This window comes from Zingiber officinale, chromosome 6B (genome assembly GCF_018446385.1).
Source record: "Zingiber officinale cultivar Zhangliang chromosome 6B, Zo_v1.1, whole genome shotgun sequence".
NCBI lineage: Eukaryota > Viridiplantae > Streptophyta > Magnoliopsida > Zingiberales > Zingiberaceae > Zingiber > Zingiber officinale.
The window spans coordinates 124,702,725-124,723,807 of NC_055996.1; the positions used below are offsets into that span (position 1 = coordinate 124,702,725).

The 21,083-nt window shown below is 41.2% G+C and overlaps 2 protein-coding genes across 6 annotated transcripts; both read right to left on the minus strand.

The window, feature by feature from the left end:
• Positions 1-223: 223 nt before the first annotated feature.
• Positions 224-3,987, minus strand: LOC121990635 (alpha-galactosidase 1-like). The gene is made up of 15 exons (XM_042544737.1): positions 3,950-3,987; positions 3,555-3,613; positions 3,428-3,484; positions 3,294-3,328; positions 3,024-3,127; positions 2,850-2,925; positions 1,740-1,798; positions 1,598-1,663; positions 1,414-1,497; positions 1,275-1,339; positions 1,058-1,140; positions 848-938; positions 705-754; positions 404-547; positions 224-322 (listed from the first exon to the last, which is right to left on the minus strand). The coding sequence occupies exons 1-15, from the start codon at positions 3,985-3,987 to the stop codon at positions 224-226; spliced, it is 1,110 nt and encodes a 369-aa protein (XP_042400671.1).
• Positions 3,988-13,961: 9,974 nt separating this feature from the next.
• Positions 13,962-16,264, minus strand: LOC121989357 (probable xyloglucan endotransglucosylase/hydrolase protein 30). 5 transcript variants are annotated; one of them, XM_042543350.1, is made up of 5 exons: positions 16,145-16,264; positions 15,564-15,809; positions 15,363-15,463; positions 14,811-15,019; positions 13,962-14,662 (listed from the first exon to the last, which is right to left on the minus strand). In XM_042543350.1, the coding sequence occupies exons 2-5, from the start codon at positions 15,745-15,747 to the stop codon at positions 14,122-14,124; spliced, it is 1,035 nt and encodes a 344-aa protein (XP_042399284.1). In that variant the 5' UTR covers positions 15,748-15,809; positions 16,145-16,264; the 3' UTR covers positions 13,962-14,121. The 5 variants fall into 5 exon arrangements, with proteins under 5 accessions (XP_042399284.1, XP_042399283.1, XP_042399282.1 ...); XM_042543349.1 differs by lacking the exon at positions 16,145-16,264 and adding an exon at positions 15,953-16,087; XM_042543348.1 differs by lacking the exon at positions 16,145-16,264 and adding an exon at positions 15,929-16,082.
• Positions 16,265-21,083: the final 4,819 nt, after the last annotated feature.

The following is a 21,083-nucleotide window of genomic DNA, read 5'->3' on the forward strand; positions in this document are numbered from 1 at the left end:
TCTTCGAGTCACTGTTTTAATTAAGTCGAAGTTTTTTAAAATATGGGGTTCAACTGTAATAAAATAAAACAAGGAAAAAAGTAAATAAAAATATCAACACAATCAAATAAAATGTTTTATTGCACTAATTTTAAACTCAAAATATGAGTTAAAAGATGTACCGCTGCTGAAAACTTATTCTCACTAAAAAGTAAAGGATAGATCATCACTAGAATTATGTCTATTAAGTGCCAACTATTGGCTTCAAGATAAACATCTTGCATGAGTGAGGTCCAACTGTGGCTGTCAAACTTCCTGTTGAATTTCCTTTCAGTGTTTCATGCTGCCACAAAAACATTATAAATATTTTTAGTCATAATCTTCTTCTTATTTTTAAGTTAATGAGTGAAAATAATATTAATACCTTCCAAAGGTCTCTAACTTCTGCTGATGTGTGTCGAGGAAGTCCAACATCTTCCCAGTTAGCTGTGATGGAACTTGATTTTTGTGAGTCTCTATTTAACAAAATGACCACTTTGCTTCCATGATTAAGTTGCCCAGCCCAAACCTATATAATGTATAAATATATCTTTGTTAGGATTTTGATATAAAAATGATATGAGACACTTTTGACAATCATAAAATTTCAGGACTATATTTTGAAAAAGTGAGTAAATCATGAGATGTGAATTGAAAATTTTCTTATGAAAGAGAGGGTAGATTACCTCAAGGTTTCCATCCTTCATTACTTTCTTTCCTTGCTCTCCAAGAGGATCTATTCATGTCCAAAATAAAGATGGATTTTATATATTTTCCATTTCACAAGAGAAGATTATGTATTACAATAATTTAGTAATTTGTTGTTCACCTTGATTGACAGCTATTACTTCTTCATTCCCAATTATTTCTTTGACCTCCTTAGTTAAGCTCCTTACGTCACAACCAATAATCAAGGGAGCCTATATCAAAAAATTTATACCTTAGAGAAGGGCATACTGAGTTAGACCAATTGATAGGATTCAAACTCATTTTACACGACTTATCTCATTCAACTTCTCTCTAATAGCATGTGTTTTACCTTAGCGAGAGCCCATAAACTGAAATGCACAATATATTCATCATGGGTCATTCCTCCATTGCCAACTTCAAGCATGTCAGGATCTGTACATAAATAATATGACGACTTAATTCACTATTCCATGAATATTGTTTTAAATAATCATTTATGAGTGATTTAATCATTTAAAATGCAATTAAATAGCTAAATAGATAAATAAGTAGGTATAGAAACTAACCGTTCCAACCACCAGGACTAGCATAGCGAGCATTGCCATTATTCTGGTCTATTATTCCAATCATGCTAAAAGAAAAAATGTATATAAAGTTAGACATATTTCGAATATATAGTTTCTAATATCATCGGTTTTACTCTACCTATCCCATTTATCAACGATATCGCCAGTCGTTCTCCAACTATTTCCCACATCTCCACCCCATGTAGCTACATTGGATTGACCCCTAAACAAATAAACAACAACAATAATAAGTGGAAAATTGTTGTTTTGGAGACTACAAAACATACACTTGACGGCATAGTGGTGCAATAGTAATCACTTACCATTCGCAAATTGAGTAATAGACTAGTCTACCAGCCTTTAATAAAGCTTTTGTCATTACCAGATACCTACATAGTTATGTAAAAGTTTCAAAAAATTAAGACTTAATTAAAAAAATATAATTATTTGTTAAAAAATAATTACCTGACTTGTGGATCTATACCCCTATTATAACAATTGTCGTACTTCAAATAATCAATGCCCTGTTAAAAAAAGTTTTTATTTGCCCTCTTGAAATGAATACATTGGACAAAAACAAAATTATATATTGAAGCATTTGAAAAGGAAGAAAAGTTTATCTTAATCCAAAATTTATCTTAATCCAAAATTTATCTTGAAATGAATACATTGGACATCTTTAATAAGTCAGCAATTTACCAAAGGCCACACTTAGATTTGTGAATTAATTAAAATACATACTGTACTTTAGTATTTATCAAAACATACTTAATTTATTACTCTTATCATTCTACTCGACAATCATTTTTCTCTTCTCTTTTCTCTTTCCTTTCTTCTCTCATATACATGAGACATTTCTTCTCTTTCCTCTCTTCTCTTCTTTTTCCTCTCTCTTTTGGATGCATACACGCATAACGTGAGCATGATATGATTCATATTAAGCCCATAGGGTGTGAGGGTTTAACTATTTTTTTCGATAACATTTTAATACCTCTAGAAAAATTGAAATAAGTAATTGAGGGTACTATTGGACTCTTTATAGCCTCAGAAATCCATAAGATCTGAAATGAATTCAATTAGACCTGTCTAGGTTCATCTGTGTGTTTTGGTCAAAACTCACTTATCAAGTTAGAGACATTAGATTGCAATTATTTTAGAACTTGTGAATTTATGAGATTGCAAGGAGTCCAACACTGTCATCCATTGCATATTTCAATTTTTCCGGAGGTATTAAAATTTTATCAGAAAAATTAATTAAACCATAAATTAATATAATAATATCAAACCCAACGTGGGTCTGATATGATTCATATCAGGTCCAAGGATGTTAGGATTTAATTGATTCTTTTGATATAATTTTAATATCTCTGAAGAAGACAAATTATGCGATGGACGATGTCGTTGAATTGCTTGCAGCCTTAGAAATTTCAATATTGACTAGACAATCTAACATGCCTATTAACAAGATAGTCTCTTGGCAAATTAGATGTCTATTGTCTCTATTGCTTTTACTACTTCACCTTCATTGACAAATAGACTTGGAGTAAAATGTAATTTTCTTGATAATTTTCTTACCCATGATGCAAATGTTTGTGCATCTACATCCTCATAACCAAGCGATCCGGGCATCCTATTAGAACATGTTCGATCGCTGCAAATCACAAACACCATCTTAATTCTTTTATATATATATATATAAAAGAATTAATGTACTCTTAGGGTTAAAGAAACTTTTGCCAATTAACTTACCCTGCGCTAGAGTAGATTCCAAGCTTAAGCCCCTTACTATGAACGTAATCGGCTAGTGCTTTGATCCCAGATGGAAAAGTTTTATAATCTCCGACTACTTCGCCCTGAAATCATTAGACACATAAACAATGAAATTCAAAGACAAATTTTAGCAAGGGATCCACTTCTTCATTAAGTCATTCTCACTTCCCTTCTCTAGTACAGTTATCATTCTATCGAATAAAATGGGTGGTAGGGTTTTCATAGTCCAAGAGAGAAAAAGCATATAACCTTTGGTGTGCGATTGTACTCCGCCCAACAATCATCTAAAATATTTGAAAAACAATATTTTTCATTAGATTAATCAAAAGCTTAATCTATTAAATTTATGTGTTTTAGAAAAGAAACATGAGATGTTATAATACCTAGATTGACATATTGGTACCCAAGCTTTGCCAAACCGGTGGATACTATTGCATCAGCTGTATTGCAAATAATTATGAAAATTAGAAAAATAATAATAATAATAATAAAATTGTATATGATTTGTACCTGTTTCTTTTATCAATGTCTCATTGATATTACAATTGAAGCGATTCCAACTATTCCACCTGACATTAATTAAACAACGAAATTAGTGTTCAAATAATGTATATAGAATATTTGACACTTAACTAGGTATTAAAACATAATTACAAATAATCAAGAAATCTCGATCACCAAATCAATATTATATATATTGCAAGATTTTGGCATTGAACATCTATTAGTGTGCATATATATAGATTTGACACTTAATTAAGGCATTACAAACATTTTCCAAATAACTAAGAAATGTGGATCATAAACACGATATTTAGAAAAATCAATAGAGCAATTTGAAATCTAATTATTGCCAAAAATCTTAATATGCATATTCAATTTATAAAAAGAAAATTTATTTTTACCCCATAGGAGGAGTCAACCCGAGGCCGTTACTGAACATATCTTGAAGCGGATTAATCATCTTTCTGCACTCGACGCTAAGACATGAGATCAAGCATAACAGTATCGCCAATGTAGTGAGCACCTTCTTCATCTTTCTCACCCTATTTTATACAATTATAATAATATAATGAATGTATATGTGTATATATACACGAATGAAGATTAGATTTGGTGTAATGAAATTGCCACATAATGACTTTTGGATACCTATTAATTAAATTTATTGATTACTTTTTTAACCTAATCCATATCCATTTATTATATTCTTTACAGGTAATTGTGTCGTGGATATATATTTAAGATCATTGAATCCGTTTATTACTTGTCTTTTTTACTTTAATACATGTCATAGTGTTGGATATATTGACTTAAAATTAAAATACTATAAATAAATTAGAATTTTTCATAAAATAAGACAGATCATTTTTTTTTTGTTTGTTTATTTGTTTCTGTATTTGTATAACAAGGAGAAGTGAATTTTAATATATATATATATATATATAAACAAGGAGAAGTGAATTTTAGTATATATATAAAAGTACGAGTATTTTTTTAGTATATATTAATTAATTAATGTTAAATCTAAAATATTATTAAAAAATTAGTTACCACAAAAGTAAGGATTAGATTAACATAATTTTGATTAGTAAAATATTAAAAAGATAAATTGAATTTTGGTAAGTAATTATAATTATTTATTAGTCGTAATAAATTTTAGAAGGTAATTAATTACCTACTAAAGTTTATTTCAGCTAATAAATAATTATAATTACCTATCAAAATTCAATTGATGTATTTTTTTTAGAAGAGCAGTTCCTTTAGTCCGTAAAATGTAGATCAGGGGATGGTCTATTACATGAAGACCTTTGATTTGGATGGACCCCACCTATTTAAAGATGGAGTCCATCTAAATCAAAGGTCCTCATCAGTGGACCATCTCCTGGTACGCAATTTGCGGACCAGATGATCTCTACTGTCTTTTTAGAGCACAGATCTTTTGGATCATTTTTTTGTGGTATAGGGGATATGTCACTCGTATTTACGGCCGAATCGTAAATGTGGTCCAGTTGTAAATGGTTGTGATCCCTTTCTGGGTTCATCGCCCCCATCAGGTTATAGTTTTTATTTGGAGCGGGCGGCCTCCGGCCGCCCGAAGGCTTCCGATGGTGGATAAGTGGTCAGGTTACTAGGCGCCGAGCGAGGGTGTTCTCCGATCGACCTCCGACCGCCCGCTCCGAACAAAAACTATAACCTGATGGAGATGGTGAACTCAAGAAGGAATCACAACCATTTACGACCGGATCGTGACCACGATCCAACCGCAAATACATGTGACACGTCTCCTAGACCACAAAAAGTGATCAGGAGATCCTACCTCATCTTTTTAATATTTTACTAGCCAAAATTATGTTAATCTAATCCTTACTTTTCTTGGTAACTAAATTTTTTAATAATTTTTTAGATTTAATATTAATTAATTAATATATACTAAAAAAATACTCGTATATATATATATATATATATATATATATATATCGTGCAAAATGATAGTTTGCTAGACTATGTAGACAACTGACAATTATTATCCAGTTGATTCCAAAATTCTATTGGCCATCTACGTACCTCTCTTTCATTGGTGGTCTTCCTTCCTCGCTCTTCCATTCTCTTCCTCGGTAGGAATAGGAAGCAGGGTTTCCCCTCCATGTAACACAAAGCAACGGTCAACCCTCTTCTTCCTCGGGGAGAATCTTAGTACAGTCTGAAGAAAGTTTGCATGTTTTTTATTTTTATTTTTTTTTTAAATAAAATTTTTAAAAAAATAGCATTTAGTTTATATTTTTTACATTTATTTTTTTAAAAAAATAATATTTTCTGAAAAAATAAAGAATGTCTAAAAAGTTATTTTTTATTTTCTGAAAAATATATATTTTTTTAAAAATAAAAATAAAAACAGTAAGAACCAAACACCCATTAAAAATGGAACTTGAATATATCCATTCTTCCTCGATGATCACTCTTATCAATTTAATGCCTAGCAGTTCATTGTTTTTTTTTTTTTTTTGATATTTGAATAAGATTTAGTTCATTGTATTTATCCAGCAAAGATCCATTTATATGGTCATCCGTTGTATCTACTCGAAGAACTAATATAAGCTTTAAGTTGGCTCCTAAATTAGCTTGCTTCCTTTTCCAACCCCCTATTTTAATTAGCTAAGTATTTAAGTGTTCAAGAAAGATGACACTAAATCACTCAATCAAGCTAGGAAGCTGATACATACTTCTTTGTTCTATTAATGGCAAGTGATGTGGCGATCCACAAGAGGTGCCACATGGCATCAGTAGGTCAGTATACCACATGAGGTGATAGTCAAAATCAAGGTCAAAAAGAGACTAAGCCCCTCTTTGATTAACTCTTGGTTGAGTCGTCAATTGGAATGTGAATAACAAGCTGAGTGGTGCGGTTCAACTTATTCACCTGCGAGAGCCATTCATAGAAGTTCTTGGTTTGCCGAGCGGGAAGGGGCAATTTACTTCTTGGATTAACTGAGGGTTGAGTCATCGATCGGGATGTTTATGGTTAAATACATTAAATGATCAGGGTCACTTTTTTCATTAAATGTTCATTATTAGCTCCTACATGCGTAAGGAATGTGAATAGATAGAAGAGGTAAAGTAAACATTGTGCACATTTATTGTGACTACATTAAATAATCTCTTGTATTAAATAACTGGGTTCCAGGGTTCGATCCTCAAGGTATCATTACTTGGGGTTAGCATTCCGGTCATACGTTTTCAGTTGTGTACCTGCATTTACCTTCCTCTATATCTATGAGACCGACTCTAGGGGACTGCTGATATCGCGGTTTCACATTTTTTTTTTTTTATATTTTTGTGTACCTGCACTCCCTTGTAATAAATGTAAATGATGGGGAAGGTGAAAGGTCGGACGAGAATTGTATAAAGGTATCATAGTAAGAAATAAAATGGGGCTTGGTATTTTCTGCTTCTTCTTCTTGGCCACTTCTCTTCCGCCATCACTTGTTCAGGCATCGTTGCTGTCATGTGAACTCTTAAGAAAGCATACCGACGAAGTCTCCCTAGAGTTTCTTAGAGCAAGATCAAATTGGCACCGTCTGTGAAAACTTATTCACTTGAACTGAGACTCATGGGAGACACCAGCAATATTACGCTGACGCAGGTGGAGTCAGCAAAGATTGTATCAGATGCTGTGAAAAATGCTTTAGAATAATATCAAGTAAAGTAGGTACGATAGCAGCTAGTAAGTGAAGAACCACCACCACCTGTGATAATACTACCAGGGCGCTCATCATCTCCCTCATAGAGCCTTGCCTGCTATTCAATTGGAGCAGCCACGTCTATCTCAACCCACGGCGAGGCACACTGAAGGCACTGGTCATCCTCAGGTCGAGAATACTAAGCGAGCCCGATCGGTTGAATCATTAGCTGGAAACACTCCTTGACATGACCCACTCAACAACAATTGCTACTAAAAAACAAAGCAGGAACTACATGGGAATATAATGATGATTTATCCATTCAACGCAGAGATCCTCATAGATCCATCGCCTAGTCATTATAGACTACCAATTACAAGGGAATATAATGGCTCTATCAATCCAGAGGATCATATCTATAAGTTTGAGAATATGACATTGATACATCAATACTCATAAGGGATAAAATGTAGATGATTCTTAACTACACTTGCAGGACCAGCCCAAAGATGGTTCTCTCGACTCTCGTTAAATTCCATTCACTCGTTCGAAGAATTTGAGACTATATTATATTCCTACATCATTTTGCTAGTAGTAGGAGGTATCATAAAACCTCCATGAACCTTTTTTCATTGAAACAGAAGCTGAAGGAGATGTTAGAAGATTATATTCAGAGGTTTAATAAGATGGATTAGGAAATCCACTCGGCCACCTCAGAGATACTGATGAGTGCCTTCTTACAAGATCTTTTGGAAGGAGATTTTTTCCATATCACTTGTAAGAAAGCCTCTAGTGATTGATGATCTACTTGGCCACTTGGTCAAGTATGTAAATGTGAAAGAAGCTCAACTAGCTAGAAGAAAAGACCCTATAGTGCCGAATCAACAAGATGATTAGCTAGAGTGAAAGGCACCTCTTCTCCCATTGAAGGCAAAAGAAGCTTACTTGTTCAAACCTAAGGATCATCAAGTGGGAGGAGCAATTCAGAATATAAAGGCAGTCCCTCCAGCTCTAAGACAAGAACATTTTTACACTTATCATCAATCTCGCAGTCATGCCACTGAAGATTGTTATACCTATAAGAGTCAGCAGAAATGTGCACCTTCTCGGACATGGCAAAGGAATGCATGGCATGTTACCTCCTGGTCTACCAACCCAGTCGAAATGAGGGTCGATCAGTGCAAAAGGAGCAACCCTAGCGGGAGCTTTCGAAATGTCCAAGAGAAGCCTCTCCCTCCTCCAAAGATGAATGAAGGAGGCAAGAGAAGGGGAAAGCAATCGCTCGGGAACCTGTGAAAGTCCTTATAGGTATCATCTCGGGAGGACTAACTTATGGTAATTCAAACTGAGCCAGAAAGCCCATGCCCGATAACTAGAGGTCCATGCAGTAGGGACCAATTGCGAACGGAGAGCTGGCCCTCCTATCAGTTTCGGGCCAGACGATCTAGGAGTTGAAATGCCACAAGAGGATGCTCTGGTAATAGAAGTTTTGATTCTAAATTATACTGTTAAAAGGATATTTGTGTATATAGGAAGCTCTATAAATATTATCTTTAAAAAGGTTACCGACCAAATGCAAATTGATAACAAGGAACTAAGGCCATTGACTACGCCACTGATCGGGTTCATAGGACATCAAGCCCAACCGCTCAGCATGATCTCTCTTCCTCTGTCGCTCGGATATACTGCTCAAGATCTGGAAAGGACTAGAAGAACGTCATTCATGGTAGTTGATATGGTCTCCTCGTATAATGTTATCTTAGGGAGGCCGACACTGAGTGCTTTCTAGGCAGTCGTCTCCACTTACCATCACAAGATCAAGTTTCCAATTGGTGACTGGGTAGGAGAAGTAAGAGGAGATCAGTTAGCATCCCGAAAATGTTATATAGATGTCATTCGACTTGAGTCATAGAAGGTTCGAAGAATTCTGGAGACTTTACAAATAGCTTAGGAGTTTCCATTAGTTTAGCTAGATAAGGAAGAAAGGCCACATCGCCTAGAGGTGGAAGAACAAAAGTAAATCTACATACATCCTGAGTAGGAGGACAGGGTTACTAGAATATTCGCTTATATGGAGCCGAGGTTGAAATAACAGCTAATAGACTGTTTGAAGAAAAATTACGATGTCGTTGCTTAGCCACCAAAAGAAGCCAAAGGTGTTTCTCCTGATTTGGTAGTATACAAATTAAATATATTATCAGATTCTCGACCAGTCAAATAGAGAAGAAGGCATTTCAGTGCAGAACAGAATCAAATTATACGAGCAGAGTTTGATCAACTCCTGGAAGTAGGATATGTAAGAGAGGTGCAATTCCTAATCTGGCTCGCAAATGTAGTGTTAGTCCTAAAACCAGGTGGTAAGTGGCGAGTTCGTATCAATTTTCAGGACCTCAATCGAGCGTGCCCGAAAGACTATTATCCTCTCCCTCGTATTGACCGAATGGTAGATTCAACTTCTGGGTGTGAGTATATTTGTATATTAGACGATTTTTAGGGATATCATCAAGTCTCGTTGGCTCTCAATGATAAAAAAAAGTATGTTTTGTTACAACAAGTGGAATATTTTATTATGTTGTTATGTTGTTCGGTCTTAAGAATGCAAGAGTCACCTATCAACGAATGATGGATCGGGTATTTAAACACCAGATCGGGAGAAATCTTGAAGTCTACGTCGATGACATACTCATTAAGATAATTCAAGGCCAAGACTTAATCGTTGATATTTAGGAAAATTGTAACACTTCGAGATAGCATGGATTTAAACTAAATCCAAAGAAGTCCATTTTTAGAGTACAAAGTGGACGCTTTTTGGGATATATGGTGGTTGAGCAGGGAATCGAGGCCAACCCTAATAAAGTAGAGGCTCTGCAACTGATGGCTCCTCCTTGAAACCTTCAGGAGACTCAGAGATTATTAGGTCGAATAAACGCTCTATCAAGGTTTATTTCCTGAATGGCCGATCGGAGTTTGCCCTTTTTTAAAATACTTCGCAGGGCTTCAAAGTTTGATTGAGATGGCAGATGTGATCAAACCTTCAATGAGCTAAAGGACACTTGTGCTATCTAAACCCATGGCAGGTGAAACATTATTTCTCTACTTGTTTGCAACTGAGTGGGTAGTCGGCTCAGTCTTGCTATGGGAGGAAGGTACCATTCAATATTCCTAACTCTTTCCTAAGTAGCAGTAGTTGGTCGACACCTTGAACAAGATCGATCTGCCCGACTTACCCTTTCCAAATGGGCTTGCGATTGAGTCAGCTCAGCCTTGATGCATTAGATTGTGTGATGTTGATGGGCGATAATTTCATCTTTTTGTCAATTTTCTTCCTGGAGAAAGGTCAGAGAGTCCTCGTGTTTTATCTTTAAATAGGCTATAAAGTGAGTCTGGCTCTCCAGGTCTGCATAAGCCTTATGCTTCAAGATTGTCTCAGCTCGAGTTCGGGACTTAGCAGCTAACCAAAGTTCTTCCATCTCTCTGCGAAGGGAAGATTGAAGGTCTCGGCTTTGTGTCATCTCCAATAAGGCCTCATCCTTCTGAGTGAGTAATTGAGTTAGATGAGTGAGTTGTTGGTGTAGAGATAATATTTCATCAGGCTCCACTATGGGTGCCATGGCATAAAGGAGTACGGTGAAAGCATGAAGGTGTGAGAGGGGTTAGCCCTTCTTAAAGGGATGGAAATGAAGGATCACCCTCGAAGCATGCTACGACCTATGGGAAACAGTGCAACATTCAAAGCACATGTTACATACCCAAAGTTTTGGGAATTGACGCAGCATGCATAGATGTATGGGAAATGTCATAGTGTTTAAGGGCATGATAAATTTCAGAAGACCTGGGGAAAAAGGGGAAGCAGTCAGGGTCACAATGACAAGGCTACATAAAACCAGAGTCTGGGTCTAGTCAGTCGGACTTGGGCCTCTTTCGACTAAACTTGAGGGACAGGCTTATGATACGGTGCATAGTAGTATGGTCAGAAGTCAAGGGGGTGTGACAGTCAGAAATCAAGGGGACGTGGCGGTCAGAAGTCAAGGGGGCGTCGTTGTCAGAAGTCAAAGGGACGTGGCGGTCAGAAGTCAAGGGGACGTGACAGTCAGAAGTTAAGGGGGCGTGGCAGTCAGAAGACACAGAGAGGGAGTAGTTGATATATGGAGAGGGATCACCTGAGGGCAGCCGGTGTATGAAGCCAAGGGAAAGTTTACCGGTCAGGAAACCATATCTAGGACAAGGAACGTGGTTGGGGTAGGAAGCATGGTCGGGACTAAACCCAACTTGGTCCTACCGCAAACCAGGACTACAGAAGGAAGCACGATCGGGACTAAACCTGACCTGGTCTTATCGCAAACTAAGGCTACAGGAGGAAGCGTGGCCAGGACCAAACCCGACCTGGATTTACCGATCAGGTGTTGTCAAGATAGTCTGCATGAACAAACTTAGTACACTCCGGAGGGTCAGGGTCAGGGGGACAAGTAGAAGGGGACTCTGATGACGCCCTTCAATCTGACCAGTTTGTGTATCAGCACCTAACAGATCAGCCAGAACTGTTTCAATCACGCCCGAGCAGAATGGAAAGCACTACACGACAACAGGTCAAGGAATCGTAACCACCTGTCAGAGAATATCTACGGTATGTCAGGGAATATTCTAACAGTTGGGATCATCTACCAGTAGAACTTTCCTCCAACCTATGAGGGGTCGCCATGTGTCATTCATCGCCAGACAAGTTCTGACACCCGACATCCTCTAGCAAGGGTCAGTCTCCAGAAAGTACGTATTGTCATATAAAAAGAGATGTCCTCTTTCTTGCACAGGTATGCTCACAAACTTTTTCACATCTGTTTTCTACTTTGTTCCTTTTGTGTTTTCCTGTGCTTCTGGGGAAAAAGTATCTGACTTGAGCGTCGGAGGGTCTGCTCCGGAGATTTTTTTTCCTGGTTCTTGGTCTCTAACGTGCAGGATGCTTGTCTGAGTATGCGTAGAACTCGTATACCACTTTTTTCGTCATCGCCCCTCGTTAGCAGTCCTCCTTAGTACTTCTGGGGAGCTCAGTCGCCTTCCGTCTATGCCAGTGACAATGCAACCGGCCTTCATCTAACTCAGACTCCGAACTGGATCACCATGCAAAGTGTAGAGAATCGAAAGTTACACATATGACATTCACTGATGACTTGTATTGCTCATGTCTCAAGGGGGCACTACCTTAGTAAGTATTAATGCTTGTAGGAGTTTGAATATATTTCAAGATTGACTATGAATGTGCAGAGTTGTGTCTATTTATACAGCAAGAATAACTCAAATCTCCAAAGAAACAAAATTGCAGCCTACCTTTCATATATATGCATCTAGAGCAAATTGATAAGATAAGTATCGCAAGAAATAGAATGCTTCTAGTTGCCCATATATATATATATATATATATATATACTTTTGATCCCAGCCATGGTGGTAAAAAAAAGATCATCATGTTGTATCGTGTGGTCCTTTGGGGCTCCAAGAAAGCACCTGTCGCTTGGAGGGAGATATATCGCCCAATTAAAGAAAGAAGGTAACTTAGGTTTAAGAGAGTCCAAAAGCTAGAATCGTGCATTAATACTGAAACAACTATGAATATTCATTCTAAGAAGGATTCGCTATGGATTCAATGGGTCCACTTGATATACCTCAAGGGGGAATAATTTTGAATTGGGAGCCAAGGAAAGGAGATTCTCCTTTTCTGAAATAGGTCGTTTGTATTCGAAACCTCCTATAGAGTTTGGAGGGACAACAAAGTGCAACAGTTAATCTACTTTCAAGATGAAGTATTGGCGCGACTCTAGATACTACAAAGACATATCACTTCCTTAAATCAAAAAACAGAGTTGAAGCGATTACGAAGGATTTTTGAAATTCTTTTTTATCTTCGAAATACTCATTTATTATGTGGTTTGGAGAGAAGGGAAGGTTATTAAGAAAAGGCAAATTTTCATACCTAGAAATTGATGGTCGGTGTGACTTACTTAGCAATGAATATGTGACGTTTAACACCTATTTTTTGAATATAGATACAATAAATATATATGGGAGCATATCAAGCTAGTAATGGATGAGCATTAATCGTGCTGTGCGGAAACGAGCAAAGAGAATACTCTTACTCTGCACTAGCTATTTATCAAACATGAATTTTTTTTTTTAAACAATCGGGTATCCAATTCTCATGAGCTCACATCTCAGTATGGACGATCAGACTCTGCATTCTGCCCACAAAGCAAATTAGAAAGTGCCCGAGATTGTTTCTCCGGAGCGGCCAGCTTCCTAGTAAAATACATATACACAATGCGCCGTAACTAGGATTGATGCTTGATTAACAGCTGAAGTGAGTTATATATCTCAAACATGAATGACTAGCAACCAAGTGGTTTCGAGTCTATTTTTGTCCTAAATTGTTATGTTATTCACAAAATTAAAGATCATATTTGTTCTATAGTTTGATGTTCAAGTTTTATTTGAACGATGGGTAGTTGATATTCATAGAGTGATAAGGTAGAGTTGTTGGTATGATTAGTTATTCATTTTATTTTGGATGAATGTAATTATGATTAAATTTAACTTTTAGTGTTTTATAAATATATATATTTACATTTCAGATAAATTAAAATATCGATGTAGTTAGTTAAAATTCAGCTTCAGCCACCGATTCTAAGTTGTAATTAATATACTTTATTGTTATACAATAACTTTTTAGGATGTAAAACGCAAGATATAAATATATAAAAAATTTAATATGTTGGCATCTTATAATTTAAAATACATGGAAATCACTTAATTACATATTTACATCCCCAAACGTTCAACAAATTCTGTCTTACAAAATAAATTCAGTTCGAACGTAATTAAATGATAAATCAATCTCCAAATTATAATTAATGTAGCATCTCGTCGCCGGTGGGGATGACGGAACTGGGTCTCCGGCTGCGCCTCCTGGATACCGACCTGCTGCGGATCTCCTTCGGCGGGACCTTGTTATCGCCCCACTCGCCGAACCGGGTGTGCTCCGGCGAGACGTAGTCGCAGTCCGGGAAGGTGACGCTGCCGTACCGATGCTGGTCGTAGCAGAAGCTGTAGATCATGTAGCGCTCGCGGAAGCGGCGCATGGCGGCTCGCTTCCGCGGCGTGAGGAGAGCGAAGTCGGCGGACATGAGCTCCTCCACTGACTCGGCGCAGCGGTCCGCCGCCTCCACGGCCGGCTGGATGGGGTCGACGCGGCAGCCACGGAGGACCAGGTCGGTGAACTCCGACACGTACGGCTCGTACTTGTAGTTGATCTTGATCCGGCCGTAGGCTGTGGCCCACGAGCTGCCGTCCCAGATGGTGGCGTACACTGACATGGGCTTCGACGGGAAGTCGCCGCCCATCGCCTCCGTCCGCACCACCTCCCTGATCGGCACGTCGTCGATGTAGAATCTGCAATTTGAAGGCAGGCGGTGAGTTACAATTAACTAACTCATTAAAAAAAATACGTATATAATCATATATATATATATATATATATATATATATATATATATATATATATATATATATATATATATATGATTGATTGGTTAATTACATGATGTAGTCTGGGGTCCACAAGATGGAGTAGCAGTGGGCCGCCTCGGTGGGGTCGAAGGGGACGAGGTAACGCTCTTCCCGACCGCGGGTGGTGCTGCCGTTGCCATAGATGTTGGTTTGGATCCGCCAGTCCTGGCCCTTCACGTTGCCCAGGAACTCGAAGTCCACCTCATCATGCGTGTTCGGAAACATGTCTGCGTTCGAAGTCTGCAATTTAATTAATGTATCATTTGCAATATATTCTTCAATATCTACCGTGCATATTGACAACTGTTCATCGGCCATGTGCCATCTAGTACTGGCCATGGTATATAAATGATATAAATTGAGAACTAATTTCATCAATTCTGTTTTCATGTGAATTTGCGTCTTTAATGATCAAGGATATATTTATACACACTCAATATGTTATATATATATTTTTTATTAGCTATACGCAACCGAAACTAGTCCCGGATAAAACTTTTGTGGCAGTGCCTTTAATTTTGTGATATACCGATCATTAATTGAATAAATGATCTGGAATTGATAGCGAGGGAGGATGGCGTACATAGAAGGCGACGACGACGCCGGCGGTGTAATCTTTCGGCAGCTTAATGGACGCGCTGAAGAATCCGTGATCGTAGAGGTCCGTGGAGATGAATCCCGATCCTGTTCAGTAAATTTAATCGATTAATTACTGCTTTAATTCGCGTAATCAAGTAAGCTCATCCTTAATTATATATGATTGATCAATCAATCAATATATTACCGGAGTAGCGGGTGAGGGTGAGGCGCACGCTCCGGCCGTCGGCGCCGCGTATGAGGTTGTCGTTGCCGAACAGATGCGAGAAGCCTTCGCTGAAGCTGACCGTGGGCACGTTGAACGGCGGCGCCGCCCCCGCCGCCGCAGAGAAAAGGAAGAGGAAACTGGCTATAATCTTCGCGGCCGCCATCGATCGCCCACTCCTGACGACACGCCTTCCCTCTCGATCCTTAATCACGCTTCCTTGTTTGCCTACAGAGAAAGGGCCGAAATTACTCGACGACAATATATAACATACATACACGGAGATAAGTCTTGATATCTCCACCAACTGTTGTTGGCTTCAATTCACAAAAAAGCTATACTACTACTCCAACTAATCCTTTCGTCCCAACCCGAAGCATCTAGCTGTTTGATTGACCTCCAATCAACCAACTGCTGACTCTTATATTCCCACGGGTCTGAGCCAGATGATTTGATTAAATCAGCTAGCTAGGCTGGTTGAACCACTCCTTTGAATTAAATTCAGAGGAGCTCACAGTCTTTACGTGCAGGGAAAGTGACCTCGACCTACTCCATCGGGTCACCTTTTTGACGGCTCAACGTTAATTCGATTCATGTATTTGATCCGAGTGCCGTTTCGATTAAAAAAGTAAAGCTGATGATCAGCTAGCGTAATAGAATACGAGGAGGACAAGGCCTCTGGCGCCCACTGCGGCAGGTGAAGTGCCACGCTGCTGCGTGCTTTAATTAATAGGGCAACCATGGCTGGCTGCTGGCAAGCTTTAGGTGAAGTGGGATATCTGGGATGATGCAGACCTGGAGATCGATCGATCGATCGACAAGGTTTACCTGCCGTTCAGTAGCTCGTCACTGTCCCAACGATCCTAATTAATCCACCAATTGACGTGATTAACGTGGAATCTGGATTTTAATCGAGCAAGGTAATCTAGAACTTCAGAGCTCTAATAATTAAGGCGGAGAAAGTGAGAAAGATCTACAAGAGAAATATTGATAATTAAGGAAAACAAAGCATCAAAGTCTTTGATTAATAATTTGGTAAAAGAATAACAGGACGGAGTGATCAATGCCATGGGAGTCAATTGTTACAAGAAGAAGAATTTTCCGATGTAGTGCTATTTTATAGTATAAAATATTAAATATAAAATATAAAATATTTTATCGTATGTGTTCCCGTCCGGAGGCTCAGTCGGACGGAGGCTGGTCGAGGTGTCCCGATGGTTGACGGAAGGTCGCCGAAGATGACTCGGCTCCCACGGGTGGCTGACGCTGCTGCAGGACCCTGCGCACACTCAGACGATCTCTCCCTTCACGTTAGAGACCGAAACCCAGGGAAAAAGTCCCCGGATCAGGCCCTCCGATGCTTAAGTCAGGTCCTTTTTCCCCAGAAAAAAGCAGAAAGAAGAAGAAGAAAGAAACAGTTGTGGAAAAAAAGTGACGAGGGACCGTGTGCGCGTACCTGCATACGAGGGATTTCTCGCCTTTTATGCCTCCTCCTTTTGGAACCTGCCATCCTGTCAGAAAAAACGTTAGACGCCGGGGTTTTCGCCTCCTTCCGGGCACCTGTCGTACTGCCATTTGTTGTGCAAGCATCTTTCCGTTTTGGAACCTCCGCCTTTGTACATGGATTTTGTCTTGTAGTGGGGGACAGCTGGCAGGCTACTACTGGTTATGAGGGCATCTTTTCGTTTTAGGAATCTCCGCTTTCGCCCGCAGTGTTGATATGTAATGACTCTCTTCGGCGGACCGTTGAGATTCTCCGCACCCGTGCTACTTAGCTCTTGCGCTCTGTATTTCCTGGCCCTCAACCGCAGGTCTGTAGCTCGGGTTGCTTCTGATCAGCTCTGCCGCTTCCGACCCATTGGCCTATACTCCCAGTTCTTTGAGTCGCAGGCCTATAGATCGGACTTCCCCTAAACAGCCCTGCCGATGCCGACTTGTATCCTGCGCTTTGTACTTCATGGCCCTCAACCGCAGGTCTGTAGCTTGGGCTGCTTCTGATCAGCTCTGCCGCTTTCGACCTATTGGCCTATACTTCCAGTTCTTTGAATCGCAGGTCGGTAGCTCAGCCTCCCTCTGGGCATCCCTGCCGATGCCGACCCGTGACTTGTACCTCCAGTCCTTTTGAATCAAGGGCTTGTAGCTCGGACTCCCTCGGAACAGCCTTGCCGATGCCGACACGTGACTTGTGTTCCGCTTGACATCTTTCCTCGTCTTCCGGCTGCTTTGCCCCCTTGATCGACCAGCCTGCCTGACCTCTGACTATCACACCTGCTTGCCTTTAACCGCCCCGTCAGCCTGACCATTGACTGCCACATCACCTTGACTATTGACCACCCCGTCCTCTTGACTTTTGACCGCCGCATAGCCTTGACTTTTCTAACCCTTTCCTCATGGGCCCCTTCATTACCAACCGTATCACAAGCCTCCCTCACAAGTCTAGTCGAAGGAGGACGACAGTCTGACTGACTAGACCTTCACACCTCTCTACGACCTCAGCATATCTCTGAGACTTCAGCATATCTCTATGCTTCTGCCTCAGCACATCTCTGTGACCTCAGCATATCTCTGCGCGCTCTGCTTCCTGCGTCACGCACCAACTTTTGTGTCGCGTCGCCTAGGCTTCCACATCAACCTTTGTGTCGTATCGCCTGGGATACCATGCCTCCTTAATTGCATCGGCAGTCGCCTGGGGCGTCGTCCCACGCACTTGCTTTGACTTAGCTGCTACTCCTCTTTATAAGGAGCCTTAAGGTCGCTTCTCCATGCTATCCCTTCTTTTTTACGCTGTCTTACCCGCGTTCTGCCAACCGCTTCCACACACGATGCATTCTCCTCCCTCTTCTCAGGAAGTTGACCAACCACCCTCCCGAATGCTGGTAAACGAACTCACCACGCTACTTGTCTCGAGAGAGCGCGAGCTAAATCGCGTGTCTCAGGATCGAGATCGCCAGGTAGCTGCTCTGCGTTTCATGGAAGACCAGTATCGCCTTGCAAGGTACTGCGTGGATGTGGAGAAGACGAGGAAGGAGCAGTGCCAGGCTAGCCTGCAGCGTCAACTTGGTCTCCAGGAACAGTTGCGTCGAGAGCATGAAAAGGAGCTCTCCCTCCTCCGCGCGGGCCTCGAGGATAAGCAACGCACTATCACTCAGCAGCAAGCGGTCATCAGATCTTTACGCGCGGAGCTGGCTCGAGCTGTGAACGCCCCTAAATCTCCCGACAGGTCTTCACGCGAAAGTGCTCATTCCCCAGGGCCAATTCCTTCCCCGAGTCAAAGCTGGTCTGGGGGATAGTTGTCTCAGTGGCTCCTTTGTCATACGGCGTTCCTGCTTGTGGCCTTGGCTATATCACCTTTTTATTGGACTGTGCTGCGGTGCTTGTACATCTGTCTCCTTTCGACATGGTCTTTCCTGCTCAATTTTCATATAGCAAGTATTTTTTAGGAACTGGTCCGCATGTAAGAGTCAAGAATCGCTTCATGATTTCGTGTATGAATTTTGGATAATAAAACCGACATAGTGCTTAAGACTTAAAACTGTAATGAACGCGCAAAACCTGATTTCGTAGTTAATACTGACGCTCTAGGAGTAGGGTAGATGACGTTCCGCATCCTTTGCCCTGCGTATTTGCTGCATATTTGAAATTTGCGTAAAGTAAAGCCAGATGTAGCTGACCTGATTATGGAAAACGCTCCGCTCAAGGTGAGGCACATCTTTCAGAAAGGTAGTCAGGCATAGGCACCGAGCTCGCTTATGATTTTCGCAGAGGAGTTGATTTCTGATCCCCGCGTGGGGGCCGACCTGAAAGGTCGTTGGGCGTGAGGACAGAGCTCACTTTTGAACCTCGCATGGGAGCCGACCTAAAAGGTCGTTGGGCATGAGAGCAGAGCTCACTTATACCTCGCACTGAGGCGAGAGTCTGGGACTACCGACCTGAAAGGTCGTTGGGCGTGAGGGCAGAGCTCACTTTTGATTCTCGCATGGGAGCCGACCTGAAAGGTCGTTGGGCGTGAGAGCAGAGCTCACTTATAACTCGCACTGAGGCGAGAGTCTGGGGCTACCGACCTAAAAGGTCGTTGGGCGTGAGCACAAGGCTCACTTATAATTCTCGCATGGGAGCCGACCTGAAAGGTCGTTGGGCGTGAGAGCAGAGCTCACTTATAACTCGGCCAAGTCTGGGACTACTGACCTAAAGGTCGTTGGGCGTGAGCATGAGGCTCACTTTTAATTCTCGCATGGGAGCCGACATGAAAGGTCGTTGGGCGTGAGAGCGGAGCTCACTTATAACTCGCCTTGGAGTCTGGGACTACCGACCTAAAGGTCGTTGGGCGTGAGCTCACTTTTAATTCTCGCATGGGAGCCGACTGAAAGGTCGTTGGGCGTGAGCGAGCTCACTTATAACTCGTGACCGAGGCGAGAGTGCAGGACTACCGACCTAAGGTGGGTTGGGCGTGAGCTCACTTTATTCTCGCATGGGAGCCGACCTGAAAGGTCGTTGGGCGTGAGAGCGAGCTCACTTATAACTTGACTGAGAGGAGAGTCTGGGGCTACCGACCTAAAGGTGGTTGGGCGTGAGCACAAGGCTCACTTATAATTCTCGCATGGGAGCCGACACGAAAGGTCGTTGGGCGAGAGCGAGCTCACTTATAACTCGCCGAGGCGTGAGAGTCTGGGACCCGACCTGTCGGTTGTGAGGGCAGAGCTCACTTTGATTCTCGCATGGGGCCGACCTGAAGGTCGTTGGGCGTGAGCGAGCTCACTTATAACTCGCACTGAGGCGAGAGTCTGGGACTACCGACCTAAAAGGTCGTTGGGCGTGAGCACAGGGCTCACTTATAATTCTCGCATGGGAGCCGACCTGAAAGGTCGTTGGGTGTGAGAGCAGAGCTCACTTATAACTCGCACTGAGGCGAGAGTCTGGGACTACCGACCTAAAAGGTCGTTGGGCGTGAGCACGAGGCTCACTTTTAATTCTCGCATGGGAGCCGACCTGAAAGGTCGTTGGGCGTGAGAGCAGAGCTCACTTATAACTCGCACTGAGGCGAGAGTCTGGATACTCCGGTCCGAGACCGGTGGCGATGGCGCTGGTCCGAGACCAGTAATAACCCCCAAACGGCAAAGGCCTAGATGCATCACTCTTCTTCGCCTCCATCCGTGCCGCCTACGCCGACCTCATTGCTTTAGTTAATCTGGTCGCTATTGCTAGCTTTGGGCGTACTCATTTGTGTCGCGTTTCTTCCTGCAATTGCATTACGCACAGTATAGGATTAAGAATGGAAGAGGGAGCGTAAAAACCCTTACTCAACCCCTGGCCCACAGTGCCCTTGCATCTTATGGTGACCCCGCAGTCCTCGCGACGCGCCTGGTCAATTGCTCGGATCAGGGCTACCTATGCAGAGCTGCTTGCTCGATCGAGGAACATCCCCACAGATCTGCTTGCTACTTTTCTGGTCTGGCAATCGCTTCTGCTGCCCCGTCTTACCTACGACCCTTTTGAATTGCTTGG